Source organism: Pituophis catenifer, unplaced genomic scaffold, assembly GCF_029215685.1.
Source record: "Pituophis catenifer annectens isolate HBS135680 unplaced genomic scaffold, rPitCat1.0.hap2 SCAF_1, whole genome shotgun sequence".
NCBI classification, from domain to species: domain Eukaryota; kingdom Metazoa; phylum Chordata; class Lepidosauria; order Squamata; family Colubridae; genus Pituophis; species Pituophis catenifer.
In genome coordinates this window covers 218222823-218249685 of record NW_027256881.1, presented here as the reverse complement: position 1 = coordinate 218249685, position 26863 = coordinate 218222823, and the positions used below count along the sequence as shown (strand labels likewise).

At 38.4% G+C, this 26863-nt stretch overlaps 1 protein-coding gene across 1 annotated transcript in view; it reads right to left on the bottom strand.

The window, feature by feature from the left end:
* The window catches only part of NCKAP5 (NCK associated protein 5), a 674947-nt gene that overhangs the window by 320902 nt on the left and 327182 nt on the right, over nt 1-26863 (bottom strand). Inside the window, exon 5 of the mRNA XM_070957028.1 lies at nt 20856-20989. Within this exon, the coding sequence (XP_070813129.1) occupies nt 20856-20989 (134 nt within the window). The remainder of the gene's footprint in view (nt 1-20855; nt 20990-26863) is intronic.

The window sequence follows — 26863 nt, the reverse complement described above, 5'->3', positions numbered from 1 at the left end:
TAGTGAGAAGCACTTTTATAGGAAATTGAGGAAAATAAGGTTAGCCAAATATTAGGACTAGTTCATGTGCCCCAGCCCCTAGTGAGGCCCCTGGTATAACAGAAAATCATGAAAGCATGGTTACAATACTGTATTTTTTTCTGCATACAGAAAATAGCCATACAATTCAATATTTTAAAAAATGAAGCACTGAGATACTGTAATTTTAAATGTACTTTGAATAAAATCTAAACAGCATAGTGAATTCTTACAGGCTTTCAGTAGAATCATTACCTACAATTTCACACCTTTCCTTTCATCCTTTGACTGGATTTCTTTGTCATAAGTGGTAGCTATGAAACTCTGTAGCACATGGCTGTTTCACTGAAATGTTAAATGATTGTAGCACTTACATAATCATGGGTTGCAGTGAAATGGCTTCATTATAGAGACTGCATCTTCATGCAGAATGAAGGTGATGTTATTGGGCTAAATGGAATCTGGAAAAGTCACTATGATTTCAGTAAGAAAATCTTACCAAAGGAGAATAGTACTAATTTTTATATCTTTCCTACTAAAAACTAGGATGAGCTGCTTACTTCTTTGTAACCACAGTTCTGTTATTTGTGAAATGGCTATTCTGAATGTTCCAAAGATTTTGGTGAAAGCTTTACCTAAACACAAAGTACACACAAGGTATGTAAATGTTTGCAAAGTTTCTGGTCTGAGTATTATTACAGGAGGTCAAAAATAAAAACCAAAAACACTATCCTAAAATTCAAGCAGGGAAGAGGGTAACTAACATACAGTACTTTCGCAGAGGATCATTTGAAGAACTATACTACAGATATGAAGAACTATACTACAGATATGTAATCAGTTTTTCATTATGGTCTCTATAATTCACACATATGGATCAATTACTATATTAGGGGTAGCATCACCTAACTGATCATATTTGAAGGACCACAGATCTAACCTGCAGCGCCAGACAAATGCACAGTACTGAGACTGAGCTAGGCTACTCTTTCAGAAATGCAACAGAAGGACCTACAGCTCACAAGGATGTACAGAAAAACCAACAGGATGCAGTCACTTGATTAGATCATAATGGAGCTGGGTAATGGACATGGCCCACTTGGTAAGGTACTGAGATGAAATATTTCTTTCCTTCCTGTAAATGGAGAAGAATGAGGATGAGGTCCTATAAAATGGGAGACAGCTGTACATAGAATGGCATCTAGGTATACCAAAGAAGTTAAAACAAGCAAATACCTTGACTGAGAAAAATGAATAGAAAATCAGTTCCTGTTAAAGGTGAAACTCGAAATCCTGTTACCCGATTATGGATGTTGGTTCTACCAATCCAGTGGAAAGACCTCAAAGAAGATAATATATGGATTATAAATTTAAAGTCATTGTCTTTTCTTTTTTTTTATTTAGATATAATGGAAAATATAGACATATATTTTTAAGTAGTGTGGGCAGTGAATCAAAGATATTAAGAATTGTTGTGTATGGTAATTTTGCATGATAGTGGGTGAATAAGCTAGTTAGTAGATTGATTAGTCTAAGAAAAGGGATTTTTAAGTGATATATTTAGGGGAGTGGAGGAAATGGATAGAGTGGAATAAATGTTAAACTAGATTTTATGGGGAAGGCCGCTTTGAAATGTTATAGTAATATATATAGAAGATTAAATGTTAAAGTAGGACTTTTCGTATAGTTTTAAAGTGGAGAAGTTATTCTATAATGTTATAGTATAATATCTTTTTTTTTTCTTTCTTTTCTCTTTTCTGAAATGTATGGATAAAGGGGGATGTCATAATATTAATAATATTTTTAGTAAGTAAAGGTCAATATTTAGAGGAGGGAGTAAGTAATCTGTTATGAATTAGGTTTTTTTTTTTTTGTTATGAAGAAGTCACAGGGGGGATGGGTGGGGAGGGGGGGTTAGGGAGGGGGAGGGAGAGGGGGAAAAAAAGGGGGAAAAATTTGTATTTGAAAACTTTTTCAATTAAAAAAAAAAAAAAAGGTGAAACTCCAACATTTGTAGTTCCTGTCTCAAGAACTACAAAAGATGTAGTTCCAAGCCTAACTTATCTTGTGGAAAATCTAGCTTGGAAACAAATGGAAGGAGTGCATATGACTTACAGAAATATGTCACGTGGAGGACCAATATGGAGGAAATGGAATCAAGAAAAAGAAATTATCTAAACTCTTCAAAAACCATGTGAAAAGAAGGACATATAGTTCCCAAAGCCTCAAGATGCAGATACTCTCACTCTTAAGGAAAGAAAAAGAAGTCATTTAGTTCAAAATTTCAATACATACTCTGTAAAAGAAGCAACAGTTCAGAAGCAAAGGTAATCAACCATAACTTCAGGAAGGCACCAACCTTTTCAACTTTACAGAGTAGGTTTTACATGCATGGCTTCAGAAATGGAGTTAGCAGTCAAATTGAAATTTGGGACAGCAGTCAAATGGCCCCAGTTCCTGCCATCACATTGGAAGGATGCATGATGTCCCAGGGTATGAACAGAACCATCAACTGAGAGACAGATCATATCCTGATGAGATTGGGGAAGAAAGAAGCAAACAGGCCTGATGTGACCATGATGATTTAGCCATGAATTGGCCAGCTCCATTCAAAAGACTCATAGCTACCATTCCAACTCTCAGAGGAAACAGAAGATATGTGACCACAAAGGTCTGAGCCCAATAAACTGGAAGACTAACACTTTTTCTGCTATACTTGTTATACTTCTGCTATACTTCTTCTCCTATATTTGTTAGGAAATAACCATTGAAATAGGAAGCCACAGTTACTAGATTTGAGAAAACCACTTGGAAAACAACAACTTCAGTTGCAGCTGCTCCTGCTAGCCTTCGAAACAGCATAATTTTAATATTATGTGCCTCAGAAAGTCAGGAGGACAAAGCCTATGACTTAGAGAAGGCAGAAAAGGAAGGAGGTACATAGCTGATATACAGAAATTGTTATAAACTGCTGTATGCAGGTCTTACTTATGGCTTCTTTCTAGTGTACAATAAAACAACCAAATCAAGTCATGTTCATGAGCCTTTAGTCATGAAATTGATTCAATTCAAATCAGGATGTATTAACACATATCTAAATATCAAAAACTATAATTTCTACAAGTAACAGTGTGTAATAAAAGTGAATCACTGGATTCAAAGCTGAAATGACAAGAATGACTGCCTAACATACACTTAACTTTAATGAGTCAAGACTTTTACTGGACTTTACCTTTTATCTCAAAAATATTCATCCCAGATTTTTAATATTTAATAATTATTATTTTAATAAAATAATAATTATTATTTTCCATACAAATGTTATACAACAACCTAGAACCAACCTAGAACTAAGGAGAAATTTCCTGACAATTAGAACAATTAATCAGTGGAAAGACTTGCCTCCAGAGTTGTGGGTGCTCCAATCCTGAAGAATTTAAAGAAGAGACTGAATAACCATTTGTCTGAAATTGTATAGCATCAGCTCCTGCTTAAGCAGGGGGTTGGACTAGAAGACTTCCAATGTTCCGTCCAATTCTGTTAACAGTTAATAGTAGTTTGGGTGAGCCAATCTCTCATCCAGGTTTTCAACTAGTGACTTGTTCCAACTAACACTGCACTGAAAGTCTAAAACAGGAGTGTCACACTCGATTTCATTGAGGGCCACATCAGGGGTGAGTTTGACCTCTGGGGGGGGCATGGCTGGGGGGGCATAGCCAGCTTGACATCAGTTCTGTTGGGGGCACCTATGGTGGCCTGGGTGAGGCTGGGGTGCCAGCAAAAACAGAGGTTACTCCCAAGCTCCGTTTTCACTGGCAGAGGCTCTGCAGGCCGGTCCTTCGCTATTTCCAGGGTGGCCCCATGGGCCAGATCTAAGCACCTCGTGGGTCGGATCCGGCCCGCAGGCCTTGAGTTTGACACCCCTGGTCTAAAATAAAACCATGTGGAATGAAATATTCTATAGTCAGGATTCCTAGTGGCATGCTTGTCCTGGACCAAAAATTAGTGAGTTGGCCATTGAGAAGGAAGAAGAACAAAGGTAGAAAGAAACCATCTTCCTACAGCCAGATCAGGAGGTGCAGAGATAAAACATTGAAATATTATAAAAATAAGAGTTTTTAAACTGGCAAATTGAAAGGGGAGGAGAGGCATTGCAGATGTCATAACCAACTATGTAAGGAAATTGCTTTCCATTGTTGGCTATAAAGCATGAATAATTAAGCATGTCCTAAGTCTTTGAACTGTATTGGGAAATACCGGTAGCTATACACAATCATTTCGAGAGTGGTATAGAATTACGTAAGTTAATAATAACTGTGAAGAATGAAATTTGGCTTCATTAATTTGCCAGAGGACCTACAGTAAGAGGCATATTGCTCCCCATGTTTCGCCAAAACATGACAGCAAAGGGAAAACCAATTTGATCTTCTACAGTGGCTGGAAAAACAGCTGCAGAGTGTTTGCTTTGTTCTCAACACTCCCTTTAACAAATTCACTCTTGTTATTTACATTTTTCTAGTATAAAACATGTTATTCCAACATCAAATAGCAAATACATCAGAGACTATTGCAAGAAATATTTGATGCCCTTTGAGGGAGCTGACCTCAAGTCTTGCCAACCCATTTCTTAAGCGAGATCTATCAGAAGATTCAAATTTTATTCCATGACACTTCAAAAGCTGTCTTCCTCCAAATTTGCTTCAACAGTTGGCAGTACATGTCCTGATGAATGTTTATTTGCATATCTAATAAACAAATTCTAGAGGAAAAACACAGTTTTTTCTCAGTATATTCAACTGAGCCATCACCTTTTCCATTATAGCTACTTACCATATTCTCTCAATCCAATTCCTCTCTATGAAATTTACTGCAATTGTTCTTTTTTTTTTTTTCCTTTTGGATTTTCCATGTACATTGCTTCTAACACGCAATTTACCAAACCTTTATTTTTTTTCAGCTACTAGAGCTATCAAAGGTGAGGCAGAGAAAGAAGAGGAGGAATGCATCATATCCTTGAATACTTGGGAGCTACTACTTCCAGGGTAATTATCACTACTTGATCCCAGAATCAGTGCATTTTTTAAAAAATAAAGACTTCTTAGTGCTGTCGGTAAGTGGCGTACATGTTTATCCTTATTCATCAGTCAAAAACCACTAATTGAAAATAACAGAAAGAAAAGATGAACATTGGAGATGAATGCCAAGTTACATCTCTAAAGTATCTTCTGAATTTGAAGAACTTACTTACGTACGTTCCTTTCTCCTCTTCCCCCATGTCACTTATTTCCCTTTCTTGGCAATTCTTCTTTTGTAGTCTAGATATTAAGGCCTATCTCTTTTATTTTCTTTTTTACTGAAAAAGAAACTATTTTGGGTGAGGATAATTTCTGAAATGTGGATAAAAAATGTAATTTAAGCTCAGGACCAATCTACAAAAGGACCCTGTATTTTAAAAAAGAAAGTTTTATAATCTGAGTTTGGCATGTCCATGGATGTGCTTACCCATGAGCAAGTATAGTAACACTTTTTAAAAGTACCCATGTTTGTTATAGATATAAGCCCAAGCATGTATAACCAGACTCTTGAATTTTTAACCAAAATAGTATGAAAAATGCAGGTCAGCTTATCTGTGGGTGGCATATTTTTATGGTATTTTGGTTAAAAATTCAAGGGTCAGTTTATTGGTGAATGGGCTTATACACAAATATATACTGTAATTATATACTGTAAAAAATGCTAACTGTAATGGATCGTTATGTTTTTATCCAAAACTACATGCAAGATTTCTGGCAAGTATGTCAATATCCTGTGAAGTTTTTTAATACTGTGAAAACATAACATTTTGGAATCATGAAAATGCCATTGGTATATCATTAGGGCACCCACAGATAAACATACTGCTAATTACTATTTAATATAAATATTTTAAAAAAGAATACCACAACCTAGCCTTTTTTTTTTCTAAAAAACCCCAAAATATTTATTTTGTCCATCATCTTCTAGAGTTACATCCCTTTCCACTGTGAAATTATCAGGGAAGATATAGGTATTTTGTGGGGATATTTACTCCAGGCGATGTTGTTAATAAGTAACTTGGTGGAATATAATTAGTGAACATTATCAATGTGAAAAAGCAGGGCCGAGAGCGCTGCCGCCAGCTGGGGAACGGCCACTGCTTTGTCTCGCCAGGGAACAGGCTGGTACCTGGTTGCCCTCCAGCCCAGTGACGCATGCCGAGCTTGCCAAAAGACTTGCAGTCAGCCAGGCGAGCGTGGCAATGCAGTTCTTGGCAAGAAGCAACCAGGTTTCTAAAGTGCCCCGACCCACCAGGCAAGCAGTGGTGGGCCCTCCCCGACTGTGGCCTGCAGAAAACATGGCTGGCAAGCGGCTGGGGAAGCCTGCGGGTGGTGGACCAGCAGGGAAGTCGAAAAAGCCGCCAAGGCTCACAGTGGAGGCTGCACGTTCTGAGTTTTTTCCTTTTAAGCTGAGATGGTTTCAAAAGCCGCTCCTTTTCCCTCGCCTGACGGGTCAGGCCACTTGAGCAACCCACTGCCTCATACCGAGAACCGCATCGCCCCGCCACACAGGGAGAGGAGGCAAAGAGCCGCTGCCGTCACGTACTTCTTTTTCTCCATCTGGTGTTGAACCCAGCCGACTTGCTTGCCTCCAATCACGCTTGCTTACCCTGTTTCTTTTTATTTAGCTGCCGCTCGAACTCATCGAAGTCAAAGGGAAGGAGCAGCAGGTGGGGCAGCCGGCCGCCCAGCCAGAAAATGCTGCCTTGCTGCCCTATGCACCCAAGCCGGTTGGTCGCACTTGCCCTTCCCCCTGCAGCTGCCGCTGCTGCTGCTCTTCTGGGCTGGGGCGGCTGCACAGGAGGAACACCAGAGGCAGTGTGCCAGCTGGGAAGCGGTCACGCTTCCTTCGCAGAAGTGGCGGAGGAGGCTGAGCAGGGCCGGCCGGCTATCCTAGGATGCCCAAGCCGGCCAAGTGCTCCGGACCGCCTGGGGCCATGCAAGAAGCCTACTCGGGTGGGGAGGGAGAGAAGCCCCCAGCCGCCTATCCTGGCTGACAGCTCTGGGCTCCCCGCTCCGCATCTTTTGGTACGCACGCCTGTTGCTCTTGCCACTGCTGGTCTTCACACGTGCATGTGCGCCTGAAATCAGAAGACCAAGTGGCAGACGCGCATGCACACAATGGAAAAGGGAGTTCATCTTCCTGGAGCGCGTATGCGCAATGGGCGGCTGCTCTTCTGGTTTCCAGTGTACCCATGCGCATGAAAACCAGCTGGCCGGTGCGCTAGAACCCAGAAGAGCAACAGGCAACGGTTCCATGTGCCCAGGGAGATGGCACGTGTGCCATAGGTTCGCCATCACGGTCCTACTTGTGTCAATTGAAGTGCTACATTCCTGTTGTTTACATCCTGGAAAAGCCCTAAGGGATGACGGCTTGATTTACACTGCAAATGGTATAAAGTAGTTCACCTCTTTCAGAACTTGCCTCCTCTAATGCATACATTCTAAAAGCATTCAATTGCTCTTCTCCTTGCTTTCTACAACTGTACTCTTTTATTTATCTCAGCATATTCTACTATACCTGTCAAGCCAAATTATGGTATTTGAACCTGCAGTTCTTTATATTGCCTGCCTTAAACTGTGATAACTATCTAGTTCAGGCACAGCACTTTTTTTCTATAAATTTAAATACGTATCTTATTGCCACTTGTGTATTATTTTTCTGGTCCCAAGTTCCCCAAAGTGCCACTAAATTGCTTGTACGTGTATTTGCTGATGCAATAACTAAAAAACTATTTTCAGATGGAGCCAAAGGCTAGTTGTGGTTTACACAACTGTCGCTCCAAATAGTTCTCAGTGTGTACCAGTCCCAAAGTATGTTATGTCAGGGGTTTCATTGTAATTATAATTCTGAGAGACTCCTGACCTCTGCCATATATTCCTCTATTGTCGCTCTCCTAGATCTTGTTGATCATGCATTACATTTTAAGTTGCAAGGGATACTACAGGATTTACCAAATGATGAACTGTACACTAAAGATCTCTTATGACTGAACACATCTGAATTTTAAACTGCATCTTTAACAATGATCCAACATTCATCTCTCCTGGCGTATTAGCTAAGCTGTCCCCAATTATTATTATTCTAAATTTTATCAAGGTTAACAGCAACCTCATCAGCCTTCCTTTAATAAAAGATTTGTCAAGGATATTTTCATGGTAAATATCGCACAGAATAGATTTGCCATTTTCCTGGGATCATTTCTGAATAATGGAGGGATATGCAAAATGACTCTCCTACGAACCTTGTCATTTTCTCACTACAGAATCAATTGCTTCAGTTTCATTATCATTTTAATTTTTATTTTCTAGTCTGCTCCAGTTCAGAAATATGATGGCTTGAATTATACAGACTGCATTTTAATTGAAGCCAAGCATCCTTTTAAACCATGGCATGATAATATTTCCTATTTTTACTTTCAATAATGATGAATTTGGCATTTCCACGGCTGCACGAAACAGAGCTGATGCTATCTGTGTACCCACTTTACAGTCAACTTAGACTGCACCAGCAGAGATAACTCAGTTTGTCTCACTTACTTATTTACACTGAATTTCATTTCTTCCCTATTACCTAATTACAGAATTCCTTTTGGAGTACTTTACTGACAACTTCAGGTTTTGAAAGTCTTAATAACTGTCACTCATAGAGCTCAAAACTCTCCTTTGTTTAAGTGTAACAAAACACCAATATACATTTTTCTTCAGTGAGAAAGTCCCGCTGAAGGGTTTTTTTAAAAATCTAACCTACTTACTGTATTTTAGCCAATATTTCACAGAATATTACACTTTTATCCTGTTACTTTCTCAGTTATGTCCCTTGTCCATGGATATCTTATTCTCTTACTAATAAAGATATTAGAGAAATTGCTGGATTCTTGAGAAGAATAATGGATACAATAAAAGAGATAGGACATTTCCGCAGCCGCAATATTTCAGTGAACCAGTACCAATGCTCAATGCACAGCATATAATAATCTAATAAAACATAACTTCATTTGACTGGGACTTCTGGTCAAACAAAACCATGACTGCATTGGCCTTAGCTGAAAACTCAGAGGTCCTCTGAGGATGTACTGTGAAAAAAGCGAAGCAATGACAAGAATTGATAGGTACTGCATCTGGAAATGTTGCTCTCCTTTCTCGCTATGGCATATTTTGGGAATTTTGACCCACAATTCAGTATCAAATATCTCCATAACTACAAAATCTCCTTTAGTCTCTGTCTTCCCTTCTTGATTCCTTTTACTAGCATCTTCCTAATCAGTATATAAGTTTTACTACAAGACTTCTACCTTCCAAAGAATAGCTAGCAAGAACATAGTATCCATCAATCTGTTTTCTTTATACCTTATTAACCCCTGAGCAGATGTTTCTACATTCAATTAATGTGCCATGCTTCACTTCTTAGGCAGTTTTATTAATAGCGTGCTTTCCTTCAACCCGGTATTTCCTAACAAGGTCCTTTCAGATATTTAGAACTAAAAATTCCATCAACCAGCGTAATTGTGTTTCAAGGATTATGAGATATTATGACAAAAAAAAAGTTTGAAGGGACAAACTTTGAAATGTTTCTCTTTCTTTCCCCTTCCAGTATATATGTGATAATATATACTGGATCATATGTGTTAACACCCTAAAAAAGGGCTCTCTGGAGCATTGCCATTGTTAAGAAATCACTGAAACCTAGTACATTTCTTAAATTTTATTGACTTTAATAAGATATAAATAGATTGTGTTCAAAATTGCAGCCTTCGTCTTTAATGAAGTTCTTAAAATTACATTTGAACACTAGAAGTTTGATTTTAAAACAGATGGAAAAAACATTGATAACCTGCACTGTATAATGACACTACTTTAATAGCCAATATTTCAATGTAGGGTAATGAAATGTAATTATTTCAAAATTGTCTTACTATTTTTTTTAATGTTGGTGCTCTATGGATATTGCCTATCTAGACTAATTCCCATATAGTGGAGGCATAAATTATTATAATTCTTTTGATTAATAAATATATTTCTCTTTTGTATTTCAGCCTAAATATAGTCATGTTGTTCTTTATACAAACAATGTTCTTAATTAGCACTTCTATATCCCTGGATTAAATTTAACCAGCCTGGATAATTGATGTTGCTTTTTGCATTGTAAGTAGAGAGGGTGGGGGGGACCCTTTCTTTTTAATATCCTTTACTTTATTCACTGGTCTATAATTACAATCCTGTTTAGTCATCTTTAGCCCTGACTAAATTTTTACCTAAATTCCATGTCTCCTATTATAATTTGGTATCCCTCAAATTTATAAGGAGAAAAAGGAACAATGTAGTTCATTATTACCCTGTACCAAAATTAGTGCAACTTTAAACAATATTTCATGCTTCTGAAGTCGTTCAGATGATCTGCATAAGCTAAAAAAAAAACTCTCTGAATACTTTGCAACCTATGCAAGGAGCAGAGCCTATACAGTCACCTAAACAAGGTATTGACAAGTCTTCTTAAACAAACACATTCACAAGTTACAGCATGAAGATAGCAAGTATGTCAGCCACTATACAGGAATTTCACCCATTGTTGTTCTGGAAAATTTCCTTGATCTAAAAATCCTACCAACCAAAAATCAGCATGTGCTCCAATACAGAAAATGTATTGATGATTGTGTTGATCTTAGAAAAATGGGAAACGTGCTTAGAAAATGGAAAAGTGCTTAGAAAAATGTAAAATCCAGATCATCTCATCATCCTCATGCAAAACCTTACACAGGACAGGAAGACATAGTCCAGATTGAATTTGGTAAAACAGTGGCTCTAGGCTGGCAAAGGACTACCACAAGGTTTCATACTCTCCCCTTACTTATTCAACCTACCCTGATCCTGCCCTGTTATCAAAGCGGTTCTATCTTCCTCCACAATTTTTTTATTCCTGAATCCCCAGGCAATATCCTCTTACATTATGGTTCACTGCATAGTTTCCCTGAGTTGGGAGAAAATTAGATTGATTAAAAAAAAAAAAAAGCAATTGCTTTGGTCTCTTTTTTCACATTTTTCTCCCTGAATATTATATTTTCCCTTTTCTCATTCCTATTGATTAGCAAAGCCTTTTCAAGAGTAACTTTCCTATGTATACATCTACTTTCTCTTTTTCTGTCTCTCCACCATTTCTGTAAAGCATCATATTTTTAGTTATTTATTGTACTTTTTCAACTAATTAAAAAAAACCTTTTAGTTTCTGGAAGTAAAAGACACTGTCTAATGTTATGTACTGTACTAAGGCACTTCTTAATTTATTTTGATCGAAAAGTGTTGGGTTTTGACTCCTTTTACTGGAGAAGCCCGCTGACACAGCCACGATCAAATAGGAAAATACTTTTGCCTTTTTTTCCCCGTGACAAGTTTATTCTTTGAATATAGTGAAGTAGCTTTCTGAAATGTGCTGTATGATTATGTCATTTGCTGGACTAACATTAGTGCCCAATCAAACCCAGGAGTTCAAATCCTCCATGTTATTTATAGAATCACTTTAAACATTTATAGCTGTCTACCTTGTTCAAAGAAATAAGGCTATTCAATACAACCCATAGATAATGAAGTGTGTAAGTATGCTAACTAGAATATTCCACAAAAATGTAGGGCATCACTTTTTTGCAATACCTCCCGCCGCAACTAGGGTGACCTCTGTTTTTGTACTTTCAGTGTTTTTGAAGCAAATAACATACTTAATTTGAATGCAGCAATACTATTAAGTTTCTAGAATTTAGTTGTTGTGTTTCAACACCTGAAAATTATTTCAATATTAAGAATATTGTACAAAGATAACGTATGTTTCTCATCAAGATCTCACACTGATCCTCCTCCTTTTTCCACAGAAAGAGGGACGAGAAGCAGTGCCAAATCTTGAAGCAAGATGCGGCAATCATTAAATGAATTTAACCCCAGGTCTTCTTCTCCTTTATACAGAAAAATATATTACTCTTTATTTGCTTTGCACTTCTTTTCTTTTGAAGTCTTTCCACAGTATTTTTTTTATGTTGACAGTGTACTTACCTGGTAATAGCCACAAGATATTATATTTATCCATATTACATTTTTTTTCTGCAATTGCTCTACTTTTTGAGGACACAAAATCCCCTGAAGCAGCAAGATTCAGCAAAGTGTATATACTGCATAGGAAATCATTTAGATATCTCTATATTTTTACAAAAAATGTAAAAATATCTCCGGGTCCGACTGTTACCCGGAGATACTAAAGCAATTATTCTACAAACTTAACAAAAATGTGTCTGAAAGTATTACTGTCACCAAGCTCCAATTATACTTAACTTCTAATACATGGCTAGGTATTTATTTGTTACAACTATTTTTGTGCCAGTTTTTGCTATTAGTAGGAGAACATTATGCTCCTTTGCCAAACAAATTCCTATTAACGTATTTTCATTTTAAATTTTAATCCATAAAGTCTTGACATAATATCAGAACCCTTCAACAATAATTTATTGAATTCAGCAGTAAACAACTTATTGCTGTGATTTTTTATTATCCTATCTCCCTATTACTGTAGTTTCCCAAACATTCTGTCAGTAAGTGGTGAAAAATGGAAATAATTGAAGAGGCTCTCAATATGTTATTATTATGAACGACTTGTAATACCTAAGCAACTTAGCATGATGCCTGGCATTAGACAGTTGGAATGTAACTTTCTGACATATAAAAAGCTCTCCAGAAATTTGAACATACATAAGTTTATATCTAAACTACAATGCGGGCTACCTTGAACAAATCAATTACATTATGACTGGGTCTACAACTCATCATGCTTTCAGTCATGTTTTGGTGAACAAGCTGTAGTAGTCTGATTCTCTCACTATAGTAAGTCAACACGAATAAAGTCAATGATTGGGTTCACACAGTGTAAATAAAACCAAATAAATCATATTATAAATTAGCAGGATGTGTTAATCCAGAATTCTCTGATGATAGCTTAATACTTAAAATAATATTAATGAAATGACAAACACCTCCAATTTCACAGGAAATCATTCTGTCAAACCTAATATTTCAACAATGCCAATTCTGAATTATTTCACTGTATTACATAAATAAGTATATATATTTTTTTAAAAAAACATCGGTTTATACCCAGACTTAGAAATTCACACATCACAATATGTCACTATTTGCTTAGGAACAGTTTGTTTGATAAACCCAAATTGGCTGCATTCACAGAACATGCTAATTAGCTATGATATAACAAAAACCCCACAGTGGCTAGATAAACCAAGGGAAAAAAACATTACAAATGGATACATACCATCCCAAATTATGCTTGGGAATTAAAGAAACCAATGACCCAAACAGCTATATCCTACCACCAGATCATAAAGTAGACTACAATGGTACAGATTGCCTCTTCATTTATAGTTAGTGTCAGTGCAGGTATTTTCCATACAGCTTACCTGTCCTAGTCAAGTAATCTATGCTAATTGTGAACCTTGACATTAAAAATTTCAGAGGGTTCAGAGGCCATTATCCTGAAATTTTTATCCTGTGGGATGATGTAACAATTGCATGATTTAGAGACAAATGATGAAATTCTCAGAATGATTCAGGAATGTAAAACATACTGAAGAGAAATTCCATGTCTCAGGAGCAATCGATATGGAAGGTAATTGAATGGTTTCAGAGCATAAAAAGGTTTGGAAAACTATAGGGAATTGTTTACTTCCTGCTCATCTTTTTTTGTCTAAGGCACTCCACAGTACAGTAAAGTATGGCAAAGTTCAACATGCGTCATTCAGGAATATGAATTATAATTACACACAACATTAAACAATTCTAGCAGCTTTACTATTCAATAGTTCCTCAACTGCAAGTGGTATATGTAAGCCATAGCAATACTTAAAAATGCTGTACATATTATGAGTAAGTGCCTTTCCTTATCCTGGAAATCTATCTGTATTATTTTAAAAAACATTATATAGACAGACCATAGAAGAAGAGATTTCAGAAAGTAATAAAAATGCTATTGCTATTGTTTTTAATACTGTCTAAAATAAAGATGTGCATTTTATTCCTAGGAAATCAACGTTATTACAATTTACTTTGTTTTGGAAGTTCTATTATTTCATTATTTTTACTGCAAAGGGAAAGTGCTTGAAATCTATGCTCTGCTTCACATCTACCATTTGAACTGTATGTAAATGTTTCAGAATGATCAGGTTATTATAATTTAGTTTCACGGTGCTCTTTAGTGCAACAAAGCTCAGCATGTGATATGATGAGGTCTGAGAGTTGGGTGTTATACTATGGGATACAGGATCTGGGCTGCAAACAGCCTCTACACAGCAGGAAATGGTAGCTATCAGGTGGCCATGGTTTGTTTTTGTTCTCACCTAATGATCATCTGGATTTTTGCAGCTCAGGTCTGACAGTCATACTTTCATTATTGTTTGAGTTCTGAGGACACACTGAAACACAAACTAGCCAGGCATGTCTTTAGTTCTTGAATCAGAAGAAAAATATGTCTTCATAATTTGCACTGACCTGATGGCCAAGCTCTAAACTGACTGAAGGTTGCCATGTCTTTTTTAGATTTACGGTGACACAATTTAATGGCAGTAATTGATAGATTCTCCTGACTTAAAACTCCCCTCTTCTCCAGCATCGTCAACTAACAGGAAACATGACTCATTGCCCTAATCTGAGATGGATGGGCTTGGTAAAAGATGGGCAGGTGCCAGGAATGATGTCGCAATTTGTTTTGCCAAACCTGTACCAAAGGATCATTAGTTCAGCCTGTGTTCTGACATTAGTTTTAGTAGAAAAAGTTGACTTTTATCATGTAGAACCAAAATTCTAAAAGACCTTGAGAGTAACTCTGCATGGGTGACTATTAGTCTTCCATCTGATGAAGAGAAAAGGCAATGCTTTATTGGCCAGTCTGATAGAATGAGGAATGAAAAATATCACTGGATTTGAAAACTGTTTCTCAATTCTGCATTGTTAAACTGACAGAATGCCACAGGATTATAAAGCAAATTCAGAACAATTGGGTCAGGAGCCCACAATGCTCAACTTTACACCTGAACCTGATACCAGGTTCCCATGTTGTGTGAGGCATTGCCAAACTCACAGTGATGATGTTCCCACCTAATATGACAAGCATAACTCCCCATTTAATAGGTAGTGTGAACACAGGAAAGCCAAAACATACTGAAATTGGAATTAAAATACATTACATTACATTTGTCAGACTGCCTACAGCCTTGACTGAACTATTCCAACATATCCATCACTGGGTCCTGTTAATCAGGCTGCAATCACAACTACAGGTAGACCACAGTTGAGCTCAAAATTCCTGCTGCTAAGCAAGACAGTTGTTAAATGAGTTTTGCCCCATTTTACAACCTTTCTTGCTGCAGTTGTTAAGTGAATCACCACAGTTGTTAAATTAGTAACATGGTTGTTAGGTGAATCTAGCTTCTCCCTTGACTTTGCTTGTCAGAAGGTAAGAAAAGGTGATCACATGACTCTGGGACACTGCAACCATCATAAATATGAACTGGCATCCAAATATGTCAAGCATCCAAATTTTGAACAAGTGACCATGGGGATGCTGTACAGCGACCATCAGTGCCGCTGTAACTCCAAACAATCACCATACAACAACAGATAGTCCTTGTCAGTCAAGGTCTATCTGTACACTAAACCTACTCTCCACAGATAGTCTCACTCATAAAACTCCCAACACTGTACTGCAGGGTGGATTTGATTTAAATCACTAGTAAAAAGGCTTGATTTAAATCAACTCAATTTAAATCATAATTTTTAAAGAGTATCTGTCATCTCTGCTACTCCTTTGACCCACTGTTGACTCACCGATAGTCCCAGTGTTGCAGAATATACAGCCTCATGCTACATAACGAAGCTCCATTTCATGCTGAATAAACTAAATTATTTATGTATTTTAAATAGAAAACTATCTTACGATAGATTTTTACCCCAAAAGTTTTTTATTAAAATAAATTCGATAAAAATAAAAAAAAATCTGATTTAAATAAAAAAAATCCGATTTAAATCCAAAAAATCTGATTTTTTTTTTTTTTTTTTTTTAAAAAATCATTGATTTTTATCCACCCTGCTGTACTGTATCTGGATCCGTTCCAGTCGGGCTTCAGGCCTGGGTACAGAATGGAAACGGCATTGGTCACGTTGGTTGATGATCTCTGGAGGGCTCGGGACAGAGGTTGCTCCTCTGTCCTGGTCCTATTAGATCTCTCAGCGGCTTTTGATACCATCGACCATGGTATCATGCTGCACCGGTTGGAAGAGTTGGGGGTGGGGGCACTGTGTTGCGGTGGTTCTCCTCCTTCCTCTCCGACCGGTTGCAGTCTGTGTTGGCAGGGGGGCAGAGGTCGCCCCGGAGGCGCCTCATATGTGGAGTGTCACAAGGGTCAGTCCTCTTGCCCCTTCTGTTCAACATTTATGTAAAGCTGCTGGGCGAGATCATCCGTGGTTTCGGGGTGGAGTACCATAAGTACTCAGCTGTACATCTCCACCCCGGACCACCCCAACGATGCCCTTGAAGTGATGTCCCAGTGCCTGGAGGCGGTGCAGATCTGGATGGGGAGAAACAGGCTCAGACTCAATCCATCCAAGACTGAGTGGCTGTGGTTTCCGACGTCCCGATATAGTCAGTTGGTGCCATCATTGACTATTGGGGGCGAATCGCTGGCCCCCACAGAGAGGGCTTGCAACTTGGACGTCCTCCTGGATTCACGGCTGTCTTTAGAAGAGCATTTGACGGCCGTGACCGGGAGGATGTTTCATCAGGCTCGCCTGATTCGCCAGTTGCGTCCCTTTCTGGATCGGGACTCCTTACGCACAGTCACTCATGCCCTCGTCACTTCCCGCCTGGACTACTGTAACGCTCTCTACATGGGGCTCCCCTTGAGGAGCACCCGGAGGCTCCAACTGGCGCAGAGTGTGGCCGCGTGGGTGGTTATGGGAGCGACATGGCGTTCCCATGTAACACCTCTCCTGAGCAAGCTGCACTGGCTCCCGGTGGTCTTCTGTGTGCGCTTCAAGGTTTTGGTTACCACCTTTAGAGCGCTCCATGACTTATCTATGGGATCGCCTGCTGCCACCAGTAGCCTCCCACCGGCTGGTACGCTCTCATAGAGAGTGGCTCCTCCGGGTGCCGTCGGCCAAACAATGTCAACTGGCGGCCCCCAGGGGGAGAGCCTTCTCTGTGAGGGCACCTACTATCTGGAATGAGCTCCCCCCGGAGATACGGAGGATCCCAGATCTGTACACCTTCTGCCGCGCTCTCAAGACCTTTTTATTCCATCAGGCTGGCCTGGCCTAACTTTCCCTTTTTCCCTTTTAAAATGTAAATTTTAAATCTGTTCTTAATTATTGGGGTGTTTTAAAATCTGTCTTGGGCCAAATTGTTTAATTCGGTTTTATTTTGCTTTTAAATTTTGTATTTATGTATTTTATCTTGTGGCTGTTCACCGCCCTGAGTCCTTCGGGAGTAGGGCGGTATGTAAATCAAATAAAACCTAAACCTAAAACCTAAACTGTAGCAAGGCTATAATCCTATGGAAATTAACTTGGAAATAAATCCCCTAATCCCAGTGAAGTATTTTTCAAAGTAATCTCATCACCCAACAACAGTTGCAGGTGTTTACTGAGAGTGCCATTTTTACTATAATGTTTTTACAGTTGGAAATAGCACTACAAAAGCCTCCATAACTGTTTGCAGATGGGCTATTATATAATAATGTCTTTTATAGTTTCCCTTGGCCTAACATGAAAACTGAAGTGATAAAAAGAAAACAATGTTACCACTCTAACAACAGAGCATTTGTCTGGATATTACACAGTATGTGTATGTGGGTGTGGGTATGCCATAAGGGTTTCACAGAACATATCTATGCAAAACATCTAATTCTTTTCTATCATGACGACAAGTTCATGTTCTTATTCAAATGACACTATAAAACTCCCAGACAATTCTTCTTTGGGATTACTGCAACCAGAGAGGTTGCAGATAAAGTAATACTAGAGAGGCTGAGGAGCAGTTGCTGTAGGCTGTTGCATAGGAGAGTAACATCAAAGAAGAAGAACTGCTAAAGGCAGCCACTCATTTGCAGCATCCTAAAATGCCCCTTTTTGCTGCAATCAGAACATGTCTGGAACGCTGGAGCTGGCTGCATGCTGAAAAAAATGGGAGTGGTGGGAAGCTGCCTTCACTTTCCCAAGCCTCTGTAAATTGAGCAAAGCTCCCGCAAGGCTGTGCAGAACGCCATCAATCCTAAAATAAAATGTTCCAGCTTGCATTGCAATGGGTTAAAGCCACCAAGCAGATACTTAGATCCTGTGGAAGCAAATATCTGCTAAGAATCATGTTGAATTTGCTTTGCATTCTGCTGTGGTGGTTTCCCATGCATCCACCCTTTTGTGGAGTGGGGTGGGGAGGAGCCTGCTTTATGTTGCTCCTCTTGAGCCTTTGGAACTCCCTGCTACAAGCTTCCTTCTGTCCCACTGAGGGAGCTTCCTAGGCATTCAGTCCTTCATGTGGTGGGCATGGCTGTTCACATGCAGCTCACGTCAAGCCTCCAAAAGACTCCTCACCCCTCTGAGGCACTCCTCATTCTCAATCATCCTGGTCATAGATGTCCCAAAGGTGCTTTTCCAAAAGGTAGCTGGACTTTCTTGGGTTTTTATTTTTCCTTTGAAAAAGTTTCGCTTCTTAGATGTGGAGCAAAATGTTTTGAAAGAGGGGAAAAAAAACCCCAAGAAAATCCAGCTGCCTTTTGGAAAAGCATACATATTTACAACTAAATAACCAGTGAGACTGTTTAACGACTGCAAGGGAATTGCAATTATCGAAGAAAGCAGTCACTTGATGAATTGCTTAATGACTGCTTCACTCAGTGACTGAGATTTCAGGCTGGTCTGGTCATTAAGTGAGGACTACCTGTAACAGTTATGCCATTTTTAACTCTGGTAGGTTTATGTGAAGATTTTTAATCTATCTCAAGCTAAGTATTGCTCAGCTGATAATAGATGAATAAGAGAGGAAAGAATCTTTGTATTCTAAAATGATAGCTTACGCGTTTTTATCATTTTTTTTTCATAATAAACAACATATAACCTCTCTGCTCCACTTCACATTGAGGAAGCAAACTAGGTTGCATTGGCTCATTAAGTTTCCTGTTATATCTGAACTGGGGGGAAAATACACTCATTATATGAGATAGGTGATCATGTAAGTTCTGTGAGTAAAATTAAAAATAATTAATAAAAGGCTTCCAAATATTATAAACCAAGTTCTGATTTCCTGGTTTTATTCAGTATCCTACTTGAAGAAGAAGGAAAGTATTGCTGGTGTTTTTGTATAAGATTCATGCATTGGCTTGTTGAACTGAAACCTGATCTTCCAAATGTGCCCACTTCTCTTCATATGAACTGAATATACCTTGATGATCAGAGGGAAACAGCTTGTGCTCATGTCTCTTAGAACAGTAATAAACTATCAATATCTTCATTGATAACTTCTGGGTTTATCAGTGATACAGAATTAATACATCTTTTAGAAAGAAAACTGCCTTCTGAAACACTTCCTATGCTTTTTTCCCCACATGTACCCTCAGCTGCTTCTTATCAGATCATGTGGTAGACTAGTCTTTCTCCCGTCTCCCAAGATCATTCACATACTATCAGATTTCAGCATTCGGAATTATTCAGTTTTCCAGTTCCTCTAATAAGCATCCTGCTACAGATAAGTCCTTCACTTGCAATCGTTCATTTAGTGACCGTTTGAAGTTAGGATGGTGCTGAAAGATGTGACTTACAACTAGTGCTTGCATTTACAAACAATGCAGCATTCCCATGGTCACATGATCGCAATTCAGGCACTTGACAACCAGCATCTATTTACAGTGGTTGCAGCGTCACAGGGTCATGTGATCACCAATTGCCACCTTCCCAGCTGACAAGCAAAGTCAGTGAGGAAAGCTGGATTTGTTTAATAACCAGAGTGATTTGCTTAACTACTGCATCAATGGAAGTTTTGGTGCCAGTTATGGCTGTAAGCCGATGACTTATCTATATTTGTAATAACAGCTGAATTAATTTATCAAGAATAGTTCAATCAAATAAATTATTTATTTATTTTTGTCAGGTACCACTGGCCTTCTGAGGTAGACCAGACAGGAAACAGGACCAGGTGAGCAAATTCTATTTTATTGTATGGCTGCAGTACAGAATCTTGCAGGTCTGAAAGTACAAATCTCCCGCAGTCCCTTTTTACAGCCTGATAATCTAAGGAGGTTCCTTTCTGAATCTTTTTCTCTGCCCATTGTGCAGCTATGGGCTATATCCTCTTTTATCTTATCATTCCCTAGGAGCATTTCTCCCCATACACACACACATTCCTAAGAATCACGTCATTCCCACCTTACAGGTACTTATGATACATGATGCTGCAAATGCAGGTTCAACTAAACTGTTTTGCTTAATATATACTGTCTGCTGGAGGGTTAAGAAACTGAACTGCGTTCAAAAACACAACCTTGCAACTTGGGGACAATCGTGCCATTTGCAAGACAAGTCTCTATTGGACAAGGAAACAGATCGTATTTGAAAATTAGTAACAACTAGGACAACAATATCAACTATTTACTGTTTATGTATTCAAGTGTATATGCATATGTACAGTATATATGTATTTAAATCGGGTAATTTTTCAAAAATCCTGCTTACCTTGAAAACTGCTGTTGCAGTCCGCACATTTGAACCCTGTGGCGCTCAGATTCCAGGGTCATTTCCTCTAGTCTTTTTTCACTTTCAAATCTCAAATGTCGCTCTTCCTCCAACTCATGTACCAGTTTCTCGCGCTTTAAAAAAAAAAAAAAAAGCAAGTGACAAAATTAAGCAGAGTTCCAATGTGTAAGACCTAGGCTGCTACTGCTATTGAAAGACAATCATGTAGAAGAGGTGAGTAAAAACTTTACCCTGGGTCAGCCCCCTTCAACCAAGAGCCCATCAGATGATTAGAATTTCAAAAACCCATAAAGGTAGTCCTTGTGTAACGACTGCCCTGTTTAGTAAGATCATTCAAGTTTACAACAATCCTGAAAAAAATAACTTTGTCACTGTTCCTTGTACTGTCCTTGTGACAGTTCAGCATCCCTGTGGCCATATAAAAAAGATTTGGGTATTTTGCAAACAGAAAGCATTTACAACCATTACAATATCCCACGATTGTCATTTAACTGCTTCATAGCCAACTTTTGACAAGCAGAATCAATAGAGAAGTCAGCAATAAAATTGCAAGTCACAGTTATGATTAATAAGGTGATTTGCTTAATCACTGTAATGGAAGTGAGTTCCTTAGTCTATTCTAGACCTGTCAAACTGGTGGCCAGATAAGTCACGTACAGGCCGCCAGATAAGTCACGTACAGGCCGCACCCACCCCAGCTCTGCAAAGACAAAAAAGTCATGATCCATCATTATCTGGTTTGACACCAAGAGTCTATTGAGGTCATATGTCTTGTTTAATGACCATGTTACTTAGCATTAGCCTTTCCCATTCCCAATTGTGGTGGTTAAGTAAGAATTACTAATAATTTGCTAGCCATCAAGGCTACTGGCCCTATAAATTGCAAATCGTTAAAAGTTGGGTGGCATACAAGTTTAATAAATTATTGTTGCTATCACTATTTTTTTTTACTCGCAGAGCTATTTTCGCTTAAATGTTTTTTTAACTATAATAATAAAATACAGAATAAAAACAAAGTACAATCTGATACCAACAATTTAAAAGGAAATAATGAGAGCAGCTGATTTTAAAGGGAAATTTTTGAATAATTTATTTTTTAATTTCTGGAAGAAACCCCCACAGTTGTTAAGTGTGCTTCAGAAAGTAAGAATCACTTCAGAGAATGCATCCTGCCTTACTACAACTAAAGTACTGTAGTCCTGTTGGAGACAGCAGGGAATCATCTCCTGAATTTACAGTTCTTAATAGTCGGGTCCTGAGCATCTGAGGACTAAATACAGCTGAAACAGAAAATATGACAGCATACGTAGAGATACCTACTCAGCTATTTCTTCTTTGTGATCAGTTCAATAAATTAAATTTTTCATGGAGAACAGTCAACTCTGTATGATATTCAAAGCTTTACAGATATATTAATGGTTAAGTAGGGGTAATTAGAAATAGAAAGTTTAAAGAAAGATGAAATGAAGAAAGCACAGACAGTGATAATTACCTTATTATCTGTGCCTAATCATAAAGCAGCTGTTGAATGACAACAGATATTGCCAAACCGCTGAGCTGATAAACATATATAATATCACAAAATGATTTATATAAAATATAGAGGACAGAGAGAACTCTCTTTGTAATAAAAATATCACTAAATTGTCATACTTCATTTTCTAAATTTTATTTCCTTCCAGTATCATTCTTTACAATCCTACTGACAACCATTAAGTGCACATATTCCTGTATCTCAATCAGCCAGCCAGTGGTGAAGTAGTTAAGGTTCTTTCATTCAGTCAATCAAAGAATTTTCTTTCTCCACTGGAAAATACAAGAGCTTCCATTTCTCCAATAGTAGGATCCATAAGCCCTTCTCCATCATGAAAAGGTTAGGAGAAAGTGTGTGTGTGTGTGTATGTGTGTGTGTGTTTGTGTGTGTGTGTGTGTGTGTGTGTGTGTGTGTGTGTGTACTTATGTAATATTTACCCCCGAAAGCTTTAACTTTTCATGATGGACAAAGGCCATGTACACACACAGACACACACAGACACACACACACACAGACACAGACACACACACACACAGCATTACCTTGTTTGTGGGCTGCCATGACTTTCAAGTATATTTGATGCTTATAACCTAAATTTTATGAAATACCCACAGTACAGTATTGTATCAAATCTTAGGCATATAATTTTATTACAGAATTTAAAAAAAGATTTCTTGTTATTAAGCCATTATTTGCACAAGCTGTGGTATTATAAATCATACTGGATAATAAATGTATAATAGCAGTAACCAAGAGACCAAAATATGAGCCAGAAAAAGATCTCAAAGACAGTGATATATAAGCAGATGTCTTTAGAGGCAGGTTATAAGAGATTAAATGAAATACCTATGCATATTGTAAACTATGGAGAATTACACAGAGGAGACAGGACTTAGGTGAAGAAAATCTCACATAAATATTTGGAAATGTGAATGTTTAAAATGGGAAATAATAATATATGGAAATAAATTTCAATAAAAAAAATTTAGTAACCTAATTAAATTAGCCAATTAAAATGTATTGTTACTTTCTCATAGTCTTGCAAATGCTGAAAAGAATACTTACAGGAAGCTTTGAATATAGAATATAGTGCAATATAGTGCAATATTTCACACCATCAGAATTCTGCAAAACTTAAATCCATTAAAACCAGTGCTGAGGCTCCCCTCTCATGGTTAGGATAGAAATGCATGTTAAGCAAAATGGATGTAATTCCTAAACAGTTAATTACAGATTATTGTAAATTGACAAGGAACATTTGCAAGGTAGATATGGCATTTATATATGGCCATTCTTAAATCTGTCATATTCACTCACCTTTCCCTACAAATATATCATCCACTTCTTGGAAAATCCAAAGTTCTTATAGTTGTGAAAAAGAGTCAGGGAAAAGAAATAAATCACAGAGGAATCTTGCCTACACATTTTCCATGAAAATTCTATTTCCTGTATCTCCTGAAAAACAGATTTCAACAACCTCAAGCGCCATACACCATGTCATCCATGGTTTTCTGACAAAGCTTGGAGCAGGTGTCTCTGTAAGCTACTTCACAACAGCAAACCTAACACAGGCTATTTTTTTCCCCTCGTGCGGTGAGGTTAAGTTTTATTTGATCTCAGGAGAAATCTTCTGGATGGGATCTCTCTTTCTCTCTACATCAGTGATGGCTAACCTTTTTGTCATCTCGTGCGAAAAGTGGGAGGAGTGTGGGGGGGTCGCGCGCACATGTGCCCACACCCATAATTCAATGCGCCCCGTGCATGCGCTTGTGACCCTCTGCACTTTTGGCACACGATGGCACAGTTGTTCCAGTAGGCCCGTTTTTCACCTTCCTCAGGCTCCAGAGACTTTCTTGGAGGCTCTCTGGAGGCTGGAAACAGCCCGTTTGCCAACTTCTGGTGGGCCAGGAAGGCCCAAAAATCAGCTGCTCATGCGCACCACAGCTGAGCTAGGGCAATGATCGCGTGCCCACCGATACGGCTCTGTGTGCCACCTGTGGAACACGTGCCATAGATTTGCCATCACTGCTCTATATAATTAGAAGCACAAAACTCACCATTTATCTTGATTTTCCAATTCTTTGTTTTTATCTTTGTATGCCAAATTGTGCCAAAAGTATTGTGCATGCACACATACCCCTACTAGGTTTAATTTAAGAAGCTTTCCTTTAGAGGCATAACTCTGAGCATATGAACAAGAGGAAAGAATACAGATCAATTTACTTTAGCCCAGTGGTGGGCTTCAAATAATTGAACAATGGTTCTCTGCTGTAATGACCGGCTGGGTAGGCTTGGCTGGGTGATCATGTGACTGAGTGGGTGTAGCCAACTTGATGTCACTCACGTCGAGGGATACTTAGCCTCGCCTGGCCTCTTGGGACCATGGGGATGCTGCAATGGTCATAAGTGTGAAAAACAGTCATAAGTCACTTTTTTCAGTGTCATTGTAACTTTGAATGGTCACTAAATGAACTGTTGTAAGTCAAGGATTACCTGTACAAAAATACAAAAAGCTTCTTTGCTTGCAAAAAGCTGCCCTAAACACCAATCATTAGATTAGAAATGGGGGGCTACACACTGAAGATCAATGAGTCACAGCTGTCATGGAAAGCTAAACCATTCTGTCTGAATACCTTCCTTTTCCTCAGCAATACCTGCAACCCAGAGTTACAAATCAGGCAGGGTGCTAAAAGCACATTGAGGAATTAAAATAGTTAAAATACAGTGTAGGAAGTTAGCACTCATCCCTCTCCTAGAATAATGAAATATTCTAGGAAATATTTAAAAGGCAGAATATTATACCTCCCTGGATGAGAAAAGGAAAAACATGCTATTGGAAAGCAGCTCCCACCTTTGTTAATAGCCTCAGAAAGACTGGTGCCAACCTATCTATAAGAGGAAAGACTGGGCCATCTTATCTACAAAAGACCTTCAGCTCCAGGGTGATAGGATTAGCCCTCACTCAAGATCCAAACCAGGACAAAGTCATTAACCCATAAAAGGAATTGCCCAAAGCCCCTTCATTACATCACCCACCAAAATTCAACCAAGCCTGGGACTCACGACAACCTAGAAAGTTACCTCTGCATATCCAGGATTAGCCCTGTAAAGTGGGAAAAGATTTGTTCCAACAACCGGTTCTCCGAACTGCTCAGAAAATTAACATACGGTTCGGGAGAACCAGAGCAAGCAAGCAGGAGCCCGCCACTGCTTTGGCCCCTGGGACAGTAAAGCTAGAAAACCAGCACTGATCATCAGTATCAAGTAGAATCATTTTATTTTAATTTAAACTTTTGTTTAATAGCTTTTGATAAAAAATAAATTCAGGTAATGCTAGGTAATGCTAATTTAAACAGACAGAACTCGTAAAAACGACCAACTGCACAGATACTTAAAGAATACTTAAGAGATAGAGAACTTTATCATCTCTTTTAATGTAATGTAAGGTAGTCCTTGATTTACAACAGTACATTTAGTGACTGTTTGAAGTTACAATGGCACTGAAAATAGTGACTTATGACAAGTGGTGAAATCCGAACCGGTTTGCTACCAGTTTGCTGGCCACGCATGCGCACTGCATGCCAAATGTGCACTGTGTGTGCATGCACAGTGTGCACCAAATGTGCACTCTATGCACACATGCACATGCGCAGTACACGTCAAAAGGAGGCCTGGGCAGGTAAGTAGAAGTGGGGGGGGGGATCAGCTGTAGCGTGCAATTTAGCTTCCCTAGAAAGCAGGATTTCCTGCTTTCTAACAAAGCTAAACCCCACTGTACAGCTGATCGTGGGAATTACCGGTTTTCCCGAACCTGTAGCTTTTTTTTACTACCGGTTCACTGAAAACCAGAGGAAACCGGTAGCATTTCACCCCTGCTTATGAACATTTTTCAGCTTTCAACCATTACAACATCTCCGTGATCACATGATAAAAATTTAGATGCTTTTGTTATTAACTTAACAATTACAGTGATAACAGCTGTGGCAAGAAAGGTCCTAAAATGAGGCAAAATTCACTTAAAAGCTGTCTCACTTAGCACCAGAAATTGTGGACTCAATTGTAGTCATAAGTTGAGAACTACCTGTATGTGTAAAGGAACAGATACAATAAGTCAATAACTAACCCTATGTAACCCATCTATTCAAAAGTGTACACCAACACAATATCAAAGAGTATAATAAACAAATAACTATGGATCCCACTGAGCAAATTGGGGCATTTTTCTTTCAGTGGACTTCCAGGTGCCCAATAGGTTAGCACTAAACCAAATCTAGTTGGCAACCTTTTCGCCCTGATTTTTAGAGGCCCCGTGCAGGAAAAAAAAATCTGAAAAGTCATACATACAGAAACTAGAATCTAAATCAAACCTTTTAAAAAGGTTACATTAGTAGAGAAAGTCACAGTAAATACAGTACTATGGAAATGGCTCTATCAATGAACAAAATGAGAGTAA